Below are 16,420 nucleotides of genomic sequence, written 5' to 3' on the forward strand. Positions count from 1 at the left end.
TAAATGGAATGAGTATTGGGACAAGATATGTCCTATGCATAACTTAGCTGCTATATTTGATCCAAGAGTTAAATTGAATGGCGTGCTAATTTTACTTGATGCATACTGTGAAAATATAATTCAAGATCCTGAACCTGCTAAAATTGAGGTAAAACAACTTCTTTATGATATTTATGCTATATATGATGAAAAAATTCGTGGATCTAGATTCTCCATACAAAGCTCTATTTCTTCTTCTAGTAGTTCTCGTTCGTCATCTATTTTTTCATTCATTGCACAGAGAAAACACACACATGCTTCAAGTTCATCTTCATCTTCTTCATCTTTAAGTAGTGAACTAGAATTTTATTTACAAAATGATCTTCAGTCTGCATATGATGAAAATCAAATAGAGTCTAGATGTATTATCTTGGTGGAAGAGTGTTAAAAATCAATATCCTGTTATGTCTGCAATTGCACGCGATATTTTAGCTGTGCCGATGTCCACAGTAGCATCGGAATCTGCTTTTAGTGCAGGTCGGCGTGTTCTTGACGAAAAGAGAAGTAGGATGACTGGCGAAACGGTTGAGATGCTTCTCTGCTTCAAAGATTGGTTGGATGCTGAGGCGAGACTTCAAGATAAAGGTGGACATAATACAACATCCTCTGATGATGATACAAACACTACTGAATAGTGAATACTGAATCACTGATGATTAGTAAGATTTCTTAATTTTTTATAATTGTACATTTTTATTTTTTTAATTGTTAAAGTGAGTCATCTCTATTTTTTCTCCTTTCTTATTGTATTCTGGAGGTCAGACCAAGGTCCAAACCTCCCTTCATGTACCATTTTGATTTAAATTAATAAACTGGTAGGGGTCTATGCCAAACCCCCCACCATTAAGGTAGCTTTATATTAATAAATCCTTAGTTTTCAATATTTATTAATTTATTAAAAAAAATTATTTTCATTTATTTTAAGGGGGACCGGCCGTGCCTGGCCCGGCCCAGGCCCGGTTCAGGCCCTTATGGGCCGTTTCGGGCTGGCTCGCGGGCCGTGCTGGGCCCAGGCCCTTATGGGCCGTGCCGGGCTGGCCCGCGGGCCGTGCCGGGCTCAGGCCCTTATGGGCCGTGCGGTGCTCAGGCTCATGGGCCGTGCCAGCCCAGGCCCTTATGGGCCATGCCGGGCTCGGCCCGCGGGCCAGAAAGTGGTAACCCAGCCCGGCCCCCTTTAGCACGGCCCGCTTCGTGCCGGGCCATGGGCGGCCCGGCCCAGTGCCCATCTAGCATGGCCCGCTTCGTGCCGGGCCATGGGCGGCCCGGCCCAGTGCCCATCTAGCACGGCCCGCTTCACGCCGGGCCATGGGCGGCCCGGCCCAGTGCCCATCTCTACTAAGGGCATCGCCTCACAAGTGGGCCCTCATATGGGCCGGACCTGGGCCGATGGCCTCACTTATGACAATAATATATGCAACAATCATGCATGAGGCACATGCCGATGGGCATGATGCTTGGGCATAGAGGTCCAGACTCCATCGAAAGGAGATCGGGAAAGGGAAAGAAACAAAGCCAAATTAGTAATGCCATGAGCTGATTCATAAAGGTGATATTAGGGGGAGTTTCTAAACTATAACATCTCTCCCACTCAACCCTTCTGATGCTCTCATCGCAGATTGACTCCTAATCAAGAGAGACTGTAACAATCAATAAGAGACTCACCATAACAGTCAATAAGAAACTCCTATATAACTAGTACAGGTTGTGACGGAGATTAAATCTGGCACTGATACCACCTGACGCAAACTCAGCCCGTTAGTGTTGCATTGTTCGACTGTCGGCCTAAATTCATGACCTTCATATTTCATTGTTGCCAATACCATTACCCTTTGAATTGGAAGCCTAGACAAGGCCACAGCATCAAGCAGAGGGACATGATATTAGCCCAAAGATAAAAAAAAAGTTTTCAAGCATGGTTGCAGTACAAATACTCAAAATAGACTTAGATTACCTCTTGCACCCTGCTTAAGGAGACCCCTGATTTCCGATTTGGCTCCATCCTATACCTATTATTATGTAGAAACATATTACAGTTTGTACACCAAACAAATCAAAGCGGTGATTACAACAAAATCCGACTCGTAAGTAGAGAACAATGCCTCTAGGTTTATGCTTCACTAAAATTCCTTTTCCTCTCAAAATGGTGATTATTGACACCATTGATCTGCCAAAATAATGGTAGAAGAGTGACAATTTTCTCATTTCTCTACAAAATTAGGACTAGATATAGTATCATGATCCACCATTTTGAAACTTCGAACTTAAGGCCCAAAATAATCCATCTTACAATGTCATAGAAAGTGGGGGAAAGAAGTTTTATTGAAATTATTTTCTTCAGTTACAGGAACTATTATCATATACAAAATTCTGTGATAACAGAGAGTTAATAGGGCACCCTAATATTGTTTCCAAGCTCTGCCCACAGCACTCCAACAGGAATTAACACTGGAAGACGTACTGTCAAATCAAGTGGGCAAAGCCAATTTACCACCACTTCCTGGAGCTTGCACATTGACGCCTGCAGTCTTACCTGGCATAATCAGAAAAGTCGGATTGTCAGAATTTGGGATGAAAATTGTTGGTACAAGTTGTCTCAGATGTATGATTGGTCAAACATGTGCATTCAAACAATTAGCAGTTATTCAAGTGAGTTATCAATGCAAATGCTTTCTAATACACTTTTATGGTGGCAATGAGGCTGTTACAGAAGCTTGCAGTTGGCATGTCCGAATATGGGAAAATAGAAGTAGAATAAACTGCCCTCGCATGCAATATATAGCAGAAACAAATATAGAAGAAAGGTATGCCTGAAAGAAAACCCATATAGAAAACTCAATGTCCTATCGGATGACATAAATAAGGCATTAGATGGCACAGCGAACTGATCTCCCTCTTAGAAGTAATAACAGGACACAGTCAGTAGGTACGACTTCCAAAATAATAACATATGCAGTACATTTAAATGCCACTGTAGAATCTTGTGTCATCCGTTTTTGAAAACTAATTCGGCTAACAGCACCCACAAGCGCAAGTGATCATGCATGCCAAGATAACAAACAGAAACAGAAAACCCTCCACCACACCGTAGCACAGTTATCTTGGAAAATGGAAATATTTTCTGAAGATGTAAGCCCTTGATTCAATGTTTAAAGAACCAACTGAACCAAATTCAGTTTCAATTGGAACCAAGCTAAAACCAACCCCTCAAATGTTTTGAGCACTTCTTGCGGAAGCTGATTGAAATTAACTAGATATTTTTAAGCATTATTTTGGTTTTTAATATAGGCTCCAGAATATTGATTTCAAACTTTTTATTTATTTATTTTTGAGCCAAAAGAGGAGATTTTTGACTCGTGGATCATAAGCGCAACATGTAAGAAGTATTCCGATATTTCTTAGAATTAAAAGGAGTTGATGCAGATCAAGCCCCTCAAGTAGTGAGTTCAGAAGATTTAAGCTCAGACTTGCAAAATACTAACTAAACATTTTTGGACCACAAACTTTATGTTAACTCCATGAAAAAGGACTTAATGATTTTAAAATCAATCATAGGCCATCAGAAAATGAAGATCCAAGCCATTGAATATGATCTACACTAGAAAAGAATCCTAAGAACCAAAATTCATATATTTTGGTGGTTTCTGATTATACACCAAATAAATATAAAAATGAATGGTATTAATTGCACTAGTATGGGAAGATACATCATAGGACTCAAATTGAAAATCCACTTTGTGGATCATGATGTACACATCTTAAATTTAAATTGACAACTCTTTTATGATTAGATCATGATAAAACATAGTATCATGCTATTAAAACCATCCATTTTGACAACTACTTGATGATTAGGATAGAGAGCACCAAGACACAAATTTTGGTTATTGTCCACCATTGATTCTGAATCTTCAACTCTTCTTTTAAGGAAAAAACATAAAGTGTATAGTCCAACACACATATAGACACACATATATGCATATATTTATGTATATAGATACACACTATGTACACATACATACATACATACATACATACATATATATATATATATATATATATAGAGAGAGAGAGAGAGAGAGAGAGAGAGAGAGAGAGAGAGTTAGCTCACTAGCTATATTGCTGTGATTCATTTTGTGTTTGAGAGACAAGCGAGAGACCTCCAAAATAAATGATTTTTACTCTCTAAGCATTTCATACACGATAGATGATGATCAGTAGTGTCAATTTTAATTTTTAGATATTCGTCAATGAATCCTATTGGTAAGTATTTGCGGCCAAATACACAAAAGTGCATTCTATCCCAACTCTATATCATGATCTGCAATGCATAAAATGCCTCGAAATAAAAAATACAATTTAACAATTTTGATGGTGTGATGCCATGCTTTCATTTGATATGTAGTCTAGAAGCATACAAATAAGCAGAAATTTGATCTGTCTATCCCTATATGAATATGTATGTAATGTATGACGTTATATGGTACTTCATTATATTATTTCATGTTCATACATAAGTTCATGTAGTTGGTTTCTAATTCTATTGATATTTATGGTTAGGTGCTTGATAATTAAATTGTAGTAAAACAATCAAACATAAAAAAAATTCATTAACATCATTATTGTCCTTTGAAAGATTCTTTATAATTAATTATACATATTGCCCTTGAGCCTGTAAATACTAGAATCATGAATTTAAAGATTACAAATTGTATAATTTACTTTAACATTATGTGATCAATATGAGCTAGCCTATAGGATGAGCTTATAGGACTACAACGCTGCTTGGTTAGAGGGGTGGGCTGATGTGCCTCCTGATGATGATATCTACCTGAGGTATTGTCACTCGATGAGATTTTAAATATCGGTATGTATGTTGTACTTTAAATATAAGTAATTGATTGTATCTTTTATTTTGTGTATCTCACTAATTGATTTTAGGATATTTCATGTTACTTCTTATAGCATGCAACATTTTACTAATTATTTTATGTTTTGTATCGCTCAAAAACAATAAGATGCATCATTCAGATTATATCGGGATCATAAAAATATCAGAAAATATTAAGAAACATCAAATTATAATTAAAATTATTGAAAAAGTTGAAAAAAATTGATTACCAATAAATCAAACCTAAAAAGCACTGGAAAAAAAAATTGGCGTGTCGGTTCCGCCTCTGCATACCGTGTGTCGGTACCGGTATGCCTTTGTGTACCGTGTTGGGTACCGTACCAACTCGATTACCAACTAGTATGGATGCCGATACTGGTTCGACGGACCTTGCATTTTACAGATATATAATACAAATATTCTAGCTAGGTTAAGATTACTTACCGAATGCTAAGTTCAAATAGGAAAGCCCTTCTCAAGCACAATGTCCTCTAATACGTAGCAAGTATAGATAATTTCAAAACATAGCCACTAAAGCCCTTTCATGGTTAATAACGGTTCTAGAATAAAATTCTATAGTGATAAAATGAGAAGAAAAGCACAAATCGAGTTCAAGAATAAAAACAAGCCAGATGGAGAATATTTTTATTTCAAGGTCATCCCTAGACATATATGTAGTGGCAGTTGGCTCATTGTACCTTATAATGTGACTTGGCCTTTGCATATGTTTATTACTGAGAAAGACAATCAAGCTTATTGTACATAGGGGTGGCAATCGGGTCGGGTCGGACATAAACGGGTCGGGTCAGATGTAAGTCGGGTCAAAAAATCATAAACCTGAACCCGACCTGTTTATTAAACAGGTCAGAAAATTCCAACTTGAACCTGACCTGTTTATTAAATGGGTAACCCGACCCGACCTGTTTAACCCGTTTAATAAACAGGTAACCCGTTTAACCCAACCCGACTCGTTTAACCCAACCTGACCCGTTTAACTATTGGACTTAAATTAGATAGTTAGCGTATAAGCCATGAACAGTGCCAACATAATTTACGATAAATCCACCAATATTAACACAGTCGAGCAAATTTTTTTTTAAAAAAAAATTTAACCAAAAATTAAAAAAAAGAAAACACGGAGAGCAACAAGGGGAGGAGAGAAATTAACTGATTACAATTTTCTTATTGAAAAAAATAAAAGAAAATGAAAACGGGAGCCCTCAAAATCTCTGATCTAGGATTCTAGGCGCCATCCCTAAATTTTTCTCTCCGAAAATCATCGACGGCTTCGATTCGGATGGGGGGAAAAATCTGGAAGCCCTAGCTTTCGCCATGAATCAAACCATAAGAAGTAAAAACCAAACCATTTCCCTCCACCGGCATACCTGCTGCTCCGCAGTAGTCGCCGCTTTGAGGAAAAGATAGAGCACGCTCACGTCCTCCGCCGCTTTGAGATCCAAGATCCTCAAGACAAAGAAACAGAGATAGAAAGAGATGGCGGAAGGAAATCAAAGATAGCATGACTATACTACTAGCGGAGAAGGGGAGAGAACGCACGGATAGAGCGGGAGGCGGAGGCCGTCGTCGTGGAGAAGACAAAGCAGTCACTGTCCGCCGGCAAGTCGCGAGACGACGAAAAGCCCCAAGAAGGCGGAAGCGACGTCCCAGGAACCCGTCGAGCCGCCGCGGTCGCCGTCGACGGGGAGGCGGAAGGAGTCGGCAAGGGGGAGGAGAGGGCGGAGGCGGAGGTCCGGAGGAGAGGAGACTAGGAGAGGGGAGAGGGACTGAGGGAATAGAGCTCGGGCGGCGCTCACAAAGACAAACCCTAAATGGCTAAACCTAAGGAGAAGCAACGCCTTACGGCCTTAGCGACGCCTTTACGATCCAATCAACCTCGCGGTGAAAGGCTGAAAGTAGACGGTGGACCGTGGACCTCGCGGTGAATGCAGGCCGAAGCGGGGAGTTGGGCCGAGGCGGTGAAAACGGGCCGAGACAGGGAGTTGGGCTGGCCCTTATTTATCAGCCCAACAATTAAACAGGTTATACGGGTTAAACGGGTCAGGAATTTAAAATCTGTATCCGACCCAATTAATAAACAGGTTAAACGGGTCAACCTGTTTACGACCCGAACCTGTTTAAGCCAAACCCAAACCTGTTTATGGTGGGTCGAACACGGGTCGGGTTGGCGGGTCGGGTCATATTTTGCCACCCCTAATTGTACAAAGCATCATCATTAGGTGTTTAGGCAGTAGAGGGAACTGCAGCTGGAGAGGGTTTCTAAAAGAATATATTAGCTGAGTGACCCATCCATACGAAAACCATCCTAGTTGGAAAGTAATCAAACTCTAAGTTAAGGCTCCTATTTTGTGTCTTAGCAAAATTGTAAAACATCCATAAAAATTTGCTGGCAAGCTCCGAATACAGTCATGATTTAGTGGCACCAAAGATCTAATCTAGCCAAGCCTAGTCCATCATAAATGTAACTCCATGCATGACCAGGCCTTGGTCAATCACTTCACTGACCCACGAGGAGTCAAGTGGTCCACTCAATCTTGTAGGCAATTTCCCATAATCGAATGGCTTGCTACTATCCTTCAACTTGTAGACATATATATATTTCGAGTGTCTCTTTTAGTGGGCATGTTATAGTTTGTGCATTTATCTATTGGCTTTTGCATCATGCATTGCAATTAGCATAAAGAACGAATTAAAAGAATCCAATCCAAATTACTATGAAATCAATAATCACATAAATATTGCTGCCAAGCACTCAAATTTGAATGGCAACCATGACAAGTTATGCATTATCCGATCTCTATAAGAAGGAACGGTGTCTCTTACCAATGCAAAAAAGTATAGCAAACAACCATTTAATGCATATATAGTACCAAATCCACAACTCTCCTCTGTACTCTTGCTGCTTCCTATAGGCATAACTCTCGATCACCTTGTAATGGAGGCTCTTGACCTCAGTGCTGCCATTGCTCTTCCTTGCAAACTCTTCTGTCTCAGCCCTTTCGAAGCTTGGCAGCCTGGACCAGAGGAGCCTTGCCATTCCAATCTTATTCCATATTTTGGAGCTTGGCAGCCTAGACTAAAGGAGCCTTGCCGTTCTAATCCTATTCTATATTTTGGAGCTTGGCAGTCTAGACCAGAGGAGCCTTGTCGTCCTAATGCTATTCTATACGTGGCATGGTGGGATCAGATCCAAAGCCCTCGATGTTAAAGAAAACCCTAGGTTGAAACTCCTTTTCCCAAAGAAGACACGCTCCCTTGCTCCACATAGCATCGATAGCTAAGCTATAATCTGAGAAGAGGTGTGGAACGTCGATCCAAGGCTTCAAGAGTATGGAGATGGGGACAAGAGAGAGTGGAAAAGAAAAAAGGGACATGGCCCTGTTTCTGATTAAAGAGGGCATCACCTCAAATTGTAGCGGTTCATGTGGTGGGCTGGGCCATGGACCTAGTCCGTTATGTATTTCATTTCGGTCCATTTCATAGTTTCTTACATGAGTAAATTTGATAAAGGAAAAACTAGTTAGACACCTTCAACTCAAGACTAATAGTTTAAAACATTTCAAAGTAGTCCTTGAAGTTAGTGGTCCTAAACCCTATCTAGAATCCAACACCATCAGAATACTATCCTCACTGGAATGGATTATTTATCAAAAAATGCAATCTTGTCTCCTCTTATCATCCCTCCTCACTTCCGCCAACTCCTCTTCTAACATCTCCTCTTTAAACCCCGCCACCATCTTCATCCCTCTTTTCTATCCCTCCTCTGTATTTAACCTGGTTCCACTCGAGCTCCATCCACTCCCACCATCTCCTCTTCTTCCAACATGTCCTCCTCTCTAAACATGCTATTGTCCACGTCTCCATCTAACTTGGTCCTATGCTCCACCAAGTCTTATCCAGTCCCACCACCTCCTCTTCCAACATATCCTCCTCTCAAATTCCGCCATCGTCCTCATCCCTCTCCATCTAACCTAGTGTCGAGTGTCACCCACTCCCACCATCTTCTCCTCCTCTCTAAACCCTATTGCCATCCTCATCCCTTCTCTCCATCTAACCCGGTCCTGAGTCCCACCCATTCTCACTACCTCCTCTTCCAACATCTCCTCCTGTCTAAATCCTGCCGCTATCCTTGTCCCTTCTCTCCATCCTTCTTCATCTCTTCTATCCATCTAAATCACTCCTCATAAGGGTATCTCAATCCTAAAAGTCCCATATGACTATCACATGATGGAATCCCTTAAGCTCGGGTAAAGGAAGATGAATGGCGGGATCATATTGAACTACTTAACTAACTTTAGGGACTACTTTGAAATTTTTTAAATTCGGTATGAAACTAGCTCTAAGTTGAGGGGGTGCCTAAATAATTTTTCCTTCGATAAATTCTACCACCTCAGTCTACTTAACTTTTGAGATTTTGTTGCTAGCAATATTATTTTCTAATAGTTTTTAATCAGCACCACATTAGTTGCTATATCAAATTACAGAAGTCCCTTGATGCTGAGCAGCAACAATGATTTGCCTTTTCCATCATAGAAGTGTAAATGTAGAACAAGTACTCTTTACATTTTTCAAATAAAATCATGAATATATAAATATTTTATATTCAATTTGCAAATAGTAAAATGGTTAGCAACTTTAAAATCTTCAAGTGACCTGGCTGATCTTTCAAAATGTTACAGCCAAAACTCAGTGCAGAAGGTTTGGAAGGAAATGGTTGGTATTTTTGAATAGTCTGGTATCATATTTTTAATGCAGTAAGAAATCTATTTGTCTACCAGCTAGCCATCCTCTTTTTGGTTAAAAAGGAAGAACAATTCTTTGTCTTAATATACATAGCAGTATTGTCAATCCTGGAAGAATCCATAATTCATCATGGTGTTCGGAGTTCAAAATAGATTTGTTGTAACAGAATGATGCTTTGCCAACATGGAATATGAAAAAATTATGTTGTTAATCTCCATTCCATTGAAAACAAGGTTTTGGCGATGTCATTATCTTATCATAACTGTTCACCTTTGAATCTGCTATTTACTATTTGAATGGAAATAATGGCCGTTTATTGCCTAGTCCAGTCCCTGATTGCATTTTCTGGAATAACATAATTTCTCTTTTAACAACCATTACTAACCAGTAGTGTTATGGAAATTAAGAATGAAATGTTACTTGATCATGTAAGTCTTGACAATAAGATAATATTTTCAGTTGATATTTTTTTAAAAAGAAAATTGTATTGATTAGATGAACTGTACAAGGTCAAGTGATGGTTGTTATTTCATAGTACTAGAGCCATCACCCATTACATACATGTATAACATAAGGGTCTGCAACTGTTATAACAACTGTTATAGTAAACCTTGAATTAAAATTCTGTTCATAGGTCCATAATGGCACCCTCCACTAGGCATGGGACCATCCCATTTACATTACTCAGAGCCTACAGCACTTCTCTATGGGACCATTGAAGTGATATCCTATCATATTATAATGCATTATCATATGCTTGTAGACTCTAATAATGATCTTCAATATGGCGTATAATTTGAAAATGGACAGAATATTAACCATGTCATTGTTGGTGCAAGAACCATAGAATATCAAACAGAAATCACATCAGAAGTCCAGAAGATGAGTGTAAAAACTTTGGGTTTTTGACATTTTTTTAATTACTGTGCTGCACCTCGAGTCTTTTCTGTGCTTCCTTATTAAATGTTCGACATGTGCAGGATAGGGTTACATTTGGGATTCCCTTTTGTCTTGCAAACTCAAGTCTTAAAGGTGTGCACACTTGTATTGCTATAGCTGTTTTAACTCTTTTGGATCATTTTTGCTTCCATGATCTGTATAAATACACACTATATCTTTTACTAATATACTCTTCATTTGTATGTCATAAATCAATACCAGTTGGTCAAACACTTAACACATAAAAGGATTAAAATAGAATAAGCTTAAAATTATCATTAGAAGTCCCACCTTCATTATCTGCTCTTCTTCTGCTACGCCATAGAAGACGCATAGGTGTACCTGGAAAACCTGCATCAGACCGTAGCTGTTTTTTCATGTAGCGTCGATACGTCTCAGGGAAAAGCTTTGCGTCATTGACAAAGAAAACAAAAGTGGGTGGGCGAATAGCAGCCTGCAATAGTCAACATAAGTACACTTTCAAAGAAATCTTACATAGTTTCTTTTAGGGAAAAGAAAGAATATATGCATTTAATATGGTCAAACAAATTTTTTGATGAATAATGCCAAAAAGCATCAAATGGTGCAATGAGTTCAAGATTTTGGTTTGATATTTATACAAAATGAAATTTTGCAGTATCAGTTGTTGACAAAAGATAAAATAATGATCAACAAGGAGGATATGATATTCTATTAATTTATCTTATCTTTAATAATCTATGACAAGATGGAAGCCAAAGGCATGCCTATAGCATGAAACCATTGAAGTGACAAATTGTGAAATTCGATGTTTCTATGAATCAAAATAGAGTGGGGTTTCCATCAAGCTTTGAGGACTATAAAAAACAAGAAGATAAAAATGTGCCTTAATAGTCGTCATAATATATTGGTGTAGATTGTAAATCTTCAAAAATTTTGATATGCCATTGTTCTATATATTTTCCAATGCCATCATGATGATGTATTAATTTATTTATCTTCTACTCTATTAATTGAGAGCGAGCCTTGGTGCAACGATAAGATTGCTCCCCTGGAGGTCATGGGTTCAAAACATAGAAAGAACCTCTCTGCATGCAGGATTAAAACTATATACATCTAACCCTCCCCAAACCCCGCAATGGCAGGAGCTTCATGCACCGGGCCACCCTTTATCTTCTACTCTATTCGCCAACAAAGCCATTCTTTAAGATTATGCATGCTTATTTGGACAAAGTAGCATCATATAAGAGTTGATGCCAGTCCCATTGATGAGGATCAGAAGTGGTCGCAGATCTCTATCTCACTAAATATAAATATAATGATAGAGGAGCTACATCATTAGCTCACTTAAAAGTTTCAGACTTAAACTGTTAGTCTGTGATTCTATTAGGTTGTTAACTCATTCAAAGGTCTTACTTAATATGACAAGTTCACTGGACAAACAAGTTATCGTGAGAGCAGGTCCATCAAAGATTCATGGTAAACTTAAGACCTAATTGAATACATCAGAATAATTTCCAAAAAACGATATATAGATCATCACACTTATTTCTTCTCATGGAGTGTTCAATACAAGTTAGTCTTTAGGGTTATATCAGAAGTGTACAAAGCAGAAAAAAATATGGATTTTATTGGTCTTGTTCACAATCACAACATAGCTTTCAATATAATTTATCCAATACCAACAAAGAAATATACTATAAAAAATCATATTAGCAAATCAAAAAGTTATCTGAAAAGTTATGGCAACAGTAGCTTCAATATGGATATCAAAATAGTCTTGTCAGATACCAAGACCAAACAGTTGCCCCTTCACCATGGCATATCCATGGAAAAAAATTATAGCTACAATAAGAGCAAAATGGGGCAAAATTGGGCACAAGAGAATGCAAAATATGCATTACAAGAGAATGCAAAATATGCATTACAACAACACTTGACAATAGGTTCGTCATCTTGGTATCGAACCCCGTACTAGTACCATTTTATTATAGTATCAATACGCCGGCTATAGGGGGCCGTTCGGCGTACCAAACATCGGTATGCTCCCCATACCGCATACTAGTTCAGTATCAGTATGGTACGGTACGGTCTGGTTAGTGTGCACCGATACCAACCAAATGGCAAACCTAGCTAGATATTGAAAGCTCTCAAACAACTCATGTATATTAAGAGAGGAAGGAAGAAATACAATAAACATCAGAATTCTACAAAATCCAAGGATGACTAAAGACTCAACCGGGTAAATCAATAGGTTGAAAAGGGAAATAAGCAGGGTTGGCATCGAGATAGCAAGAAAAGAGATCCTCAGGTACAAATGGAAGCAACAAGGAGAAATAGAGAAGTCTAAAAAACCATTTCTCAATAGTTCTCCATGAAAGGTACAGTCATACGAGAGCTTATTGGGGCAGTCAAATCTAATGGTGAAGAATGACGATAGACCCTCGTATGATCAATACAAAGGAGGTGTTGCATGGAAATATGAATCAAGAATCCAGACAAGTACCTAATAGATAGGTTGTGGGAATATATCTAACTATATAAATTCTCATGTCCACAAAGTCTTCATATAAGTACATGTAGATCCACGCATGTGTACTATTTGATGCAAATGATGTACTATTCGAGTTCGGACCAGCTATTGGAATAAGACAGATAGAGAATATATAATACATATAAAAATTATAAAAGAGAAAAAGCGAAAGATCGAAGGTCGGCTTAGCCGGACCGAACCGCCCGGTTTGGTCCGTACCGAGCCCACCCGGTTAGGGACCGGGTCGGTTCGCCTAATAAAATCAGGTTCGGCCCCGAACCAAACCGAACCGAACCGATCAAACGCGTTGCGAACCGGCCGAAACGTTCGGAACCAACCAATTTCGTTCGAACTTAGTGCGAACCATCCGGCTCGCACTGAATCAGCCCGATTTGGAACCGAGCCCCCTCCTTTCCTTCTTTTGTTAAAAGATGAGGTTGGGAAGGCCCAAGACCTTTCCAACATTATTTCTCTAACACTTACACTCTAACGGCTCCCCCTTCTCCCAATTTGTAAAATCACACTGATTCAGCGCGATTGAAGGAAGGTCGAAGTCTAAATAAGATGTACTTACTCTTTTCTATTTCATTCACTCTACTTTTTGGAGGGTCCAAAAATTAGTTCGAAATTTGCAAAATAAGAAAAGATCATGCTAAAATTTTCAATATGGGCTTGATTTTATGATATATTGTAAATCTAGAGATGATCCACACGATGAGATAATTTTTTTAATTTTTTAATTATACATAATTTTTAAAAATTAAAAAAATATTTTTGGATTAAAAAATAAAAATCTATAAAAAAATAAAATTAGAAAAACTGTAAAATCAGAAACGAATTTAGGGGCATGAAAGATACTCTCCAGCAAAATTTGGTATCCATTAATTCAAGTTTTGATGCGATTATGCTATGCACATAATGGCCTAGACCTAAATTGAAAAAAATGAGAAACAAATAGCCTTTGATGCGTGCCCACGAGCTTAAAAAAATATATGCAGCATCTATTATTGAGTTCTACATGGATCTGAGCTGAAATCAATTTTTAAAATATTTATATTTAAAAATTAGTTTTTAATTTGAAAAATAATTAAAAATATATAATAAATACCCAAAAAATGAAAAATTAGTAGTATGTAATACATATTTGAGAAGTATTTCCTAAAGTAAAAAATAATTTTTTTCTGAATTTATGGTATTTAAACATATTTTTTAGTTTAAAAAATTATTAAAAATATATAAATAAATAAATATGAAAAACTAGTATTATGTATTAAAAAAATCAAATATATTTTCTTAGGTAAAAATATTATTTTCATCGTTATAAAATTTTAATATTTTTAAATAATTAATAAACTGACGTACTTGATCAATCTGCAGAAATGAAACCATCAAAAAAAAAAAAGAACCAGAGCGTGATATTAGTTGGGATCATAGGCAACTACTCTCGGATTGGCACTACTAAAAGTGCAACTGGTGCAACACAGAGTTCAAAGGAGGCTTAACTAGGTTGAAGCAACACTTAGCTGATGATTATCCGACGTATCTATGCCAAAAATACCCATAGAAGGTTCGACAGTTGATGAATAAGTACTTCACTAATTTCAAAGCAATGAAGAAGAAGGTTGCCAAAAAGGCAGAGGTGGACCGTCGAGCGACAGAGCCACCTTTCTATCATTGTAGAAAGTCAAAGGCGTCCGCTCTAGATGACGAGGAGGCACGGATCCAAGCTGCTATTCAGACGAGCCTGGATGATCGATGGCAGTAGGATGAGGTGGCTAGACACAGCTCGATTTGGGCTCTCATACTACGAGTCAGCACCGGTTCTGCGAGCAGTAAGACAGATCCAGAGTTCAGGAGGATCTTCTCAGTCAGAGAGGCCGTCAGCAGATGCGGTGGCCATATTGCATCTATGCTGGAAACTTTTGGTAGCAAAAAAAAGTCATCCAGAAAGATTGCACTTAGGGTCACCATCCCTGATTTAGATCCACACGCCTTTTCCACCAAGGATTCGAAGCAACAAAGGGTTGATACAATGCTGAAGAAGGATAAGAAGAAGGATATGTATGAGCTATTGGATCATGGTTTTACTTTAGTCACGTCCCAACGAATGTGACAGACAATACGTACTATAGGTCTACCATTTTCTCCATACAGACTGTCGATCCCGATGTAGATCCTCTAGGACTGAAAGACATCTACGGTGAGCTTCTTGACAATAATAAGAAAGAGATAGAAAAGTGCATTACCTCATACAAGAGCAAGTAGCGCACATATGGACGGAAGATGATGTGTAATGGTTAAACTGGTCCTACCAAGCGAAGAATTATCAACTTCTTGGCATATTGTGATACGAAGACTTTCTTCCATAAGTGTTGCCCAGATAGACAACCCAAGAGGGGGGGGTGAATTGGGTTTTAAAATAATTATCGCAATTAAAATGTCTGTGGATAACTAATTAATACTTTTTGCAAGTTAATTAATTAGATGCTATGTGCAGTGAATGAAATGAAAGTAAGAGATGACAAGGCAATCACAAACACAAAGATTTTATAGTGGTTCGGAGCTAACCCTTGCTCCTACGTCCACTCCCCAAGCCTCACTTGGGAATTCACTATAACCCCTCGGATTACAGCCGGTTGTTTTACAAGCTCACAACCTAACTTGTTGTTTTACGAGGTCACAACGAACTCGGTCGGTTTTTCCAGGCTCACCGACTAGAACCACCCGATTGTTTTCCCGGGATCACAATCGAACCCTTACACGTTGGTTTCAACCTAGGCTCACCAACAAACCTTTACACCCTTGATTCAATCCCCTGATTGAATCAAGTAAGGACCAAATGGATAGAAAGAACAAAGAGAAAAATACAGCTTCTAAATAAGCAGATATTCAGCAATATGAATAATAGAAAAGTTAAGAGCCCTCAAACAAGTTTATGATGATGTAGTGGAGGGCTTCTCGAACTTTGGGTCTCCTCTTGAATGTCTTGAAGACTTGAAGGCAGAAGGAGACTTCTTTAATGCTGGGAAGAGTTGGTTGAATGGAGTTAATGGCTCTCTTCCTTCTTTTCCGCTGAAATCCCTTTGGCAGATGAAGTTATTATGTTTTCTTTGAAAGGAATGTTACTTCTCTGCCTTGCTACAGTTCTCTGTGGCTATTTAAGCCATTCCTCCCGGAAACTAGCCGTTAGACACACTTTACTAGCCGTTCTGCACATTCTGCACATCCTGACAATGTGTCCGTTGGGATCGGAGTCGACTCGCGCGATCTGGAGTCGACTC

General features: G+C 38.6%; 1 protein-coding gene across 14 annotated transcripts in view; it reads right to left on the reverse strand.

Annotated features, from left to right (window-relative positions):
- Positions 1 to 2,335: 2,335 nt before the first annotated feature.
- Positions 2,336 to 16,420, reverse strand: part of EMB2738 (GTP-binding family protein) — a 62,053-nt gene continuing 47,968 nt past the window's right edge. For all 14 annotated transcript variants that reach the window (XR_015973695.2, XR_015973696.2, XR_016398547.1 and 11 more), the window contains 2 exons: positions 10,919 to 11,081; positions 2,336 to 2,569 (listed from right to left, as the gene is read on the reverse strand). Coding sequence is in view for 3 of the 14 variants with exons in the window: in XM_039118843.3 (XP_038974771.1) it covers positions 2,505 to 2,569; positions 10,919 to 11,081 (228 nt within the window). In the remaining 11 variants the exon portion in view is untranslated. The remainder of the gene's footprint in view (positions 2,570 to 10,918; positions 11,082 to 16,420) is intronic.

Source organism: Phoenix dactylifera, chromosome 15, assembly GCF_051530095.1.
Source record: "Phoenix dactylifera cultivar Ajwa chromosome 15, Ajwa_hap1_PhDact_Kaust_v1.1, whole genome shotgun sequence".
NCBI classification, from domain to species: Eukaryota; Viridiplantae; Streptophyta; class Magnoliopsida; order Arecales; family Arecaceae; genus Phoenix; species Phoenix dactylifera.